This window comes from Penaeus monodon, chromosome 23 (assembly GCF_015228065.2).
Source record: "Penaeus monodon isolate SGIC_2016 chromosome 23, NSTDA_Pmon_1, whole genome shotgun sequence".
In the NCBI taxonomy this organism is placed as follows: Eukaryota; Metazoa; Arthropoda; class Malacostraca; order Decapoda; family Penaeidae; genus Penaeus; species Penaeus monodon.
In genome coordinates this window covers 168,751-169,187 of record NC_051408.1, presented here as the reverse complement: position 1 = coordinate 169,187, position 437 = coordinate 168,751, and the positions used below count along the sequence as shown (strand labels likewise).

The following is a 437-nucleotide window of genomic DNA, read 5'->3' as shown; positions in this document are numbered from 1 at the left end:
CCTCTTTGGTCACATTGCAGGCATTTGCGGGGAATCTCCCCAGATTCACATTTTTGGGCCCCCGAGGCGGGGAGATCATGAAAGGGACCGGGGGAAAATTTTGGGGGATACACGAAAATACGTCACTATAAAAAAAAGTCCTCAGAATAAGTTAGTATTTTTTAATGAAAGGGGTGTACCACCCACCTCCGCCCTGGACGACAAAGGTGTTTCCCCCCCGCCCCCACCCTCTCCCCTGCCGCAGTGCATGGTGGATTTTTTGTTGTCCCCAAGGCTTTAATGGGGACAGAAATCCCCCATGGGGGGTTTCAGGGGGTAATATTGAACAATATTCTGTAGGGTTTTTTCATATATTTTCCCCCTAATTTTCCCACAATTACCCCCTCTCCTTTACAGGGGCCCTGATTTTTGGTATGGGGCGGGGGGGGGGGGGCATA

General features: G+C 50.6%; 1 protein-coding gene across 1 annotated transcript in view; it reads left to right on the top strand.

Moving 5' to 3' along the window:
• LOC119587659 (EF-hand domain-containing protein 1-like) overlaps positions 1-437 on the top strand; it is a gene marked incomplete at its 3' end in the record, with an annotated part of 70,279 nt that overhangs the window by 1,248 nt on the left and 68,594 nt on the right. The window contains 1 exon segment of the mRNA XM_037936341.1: positions 397-411. Within this exon segment, the coding sequence (XP_037792269.1) occupies positions 397-411 (15 nt within the window).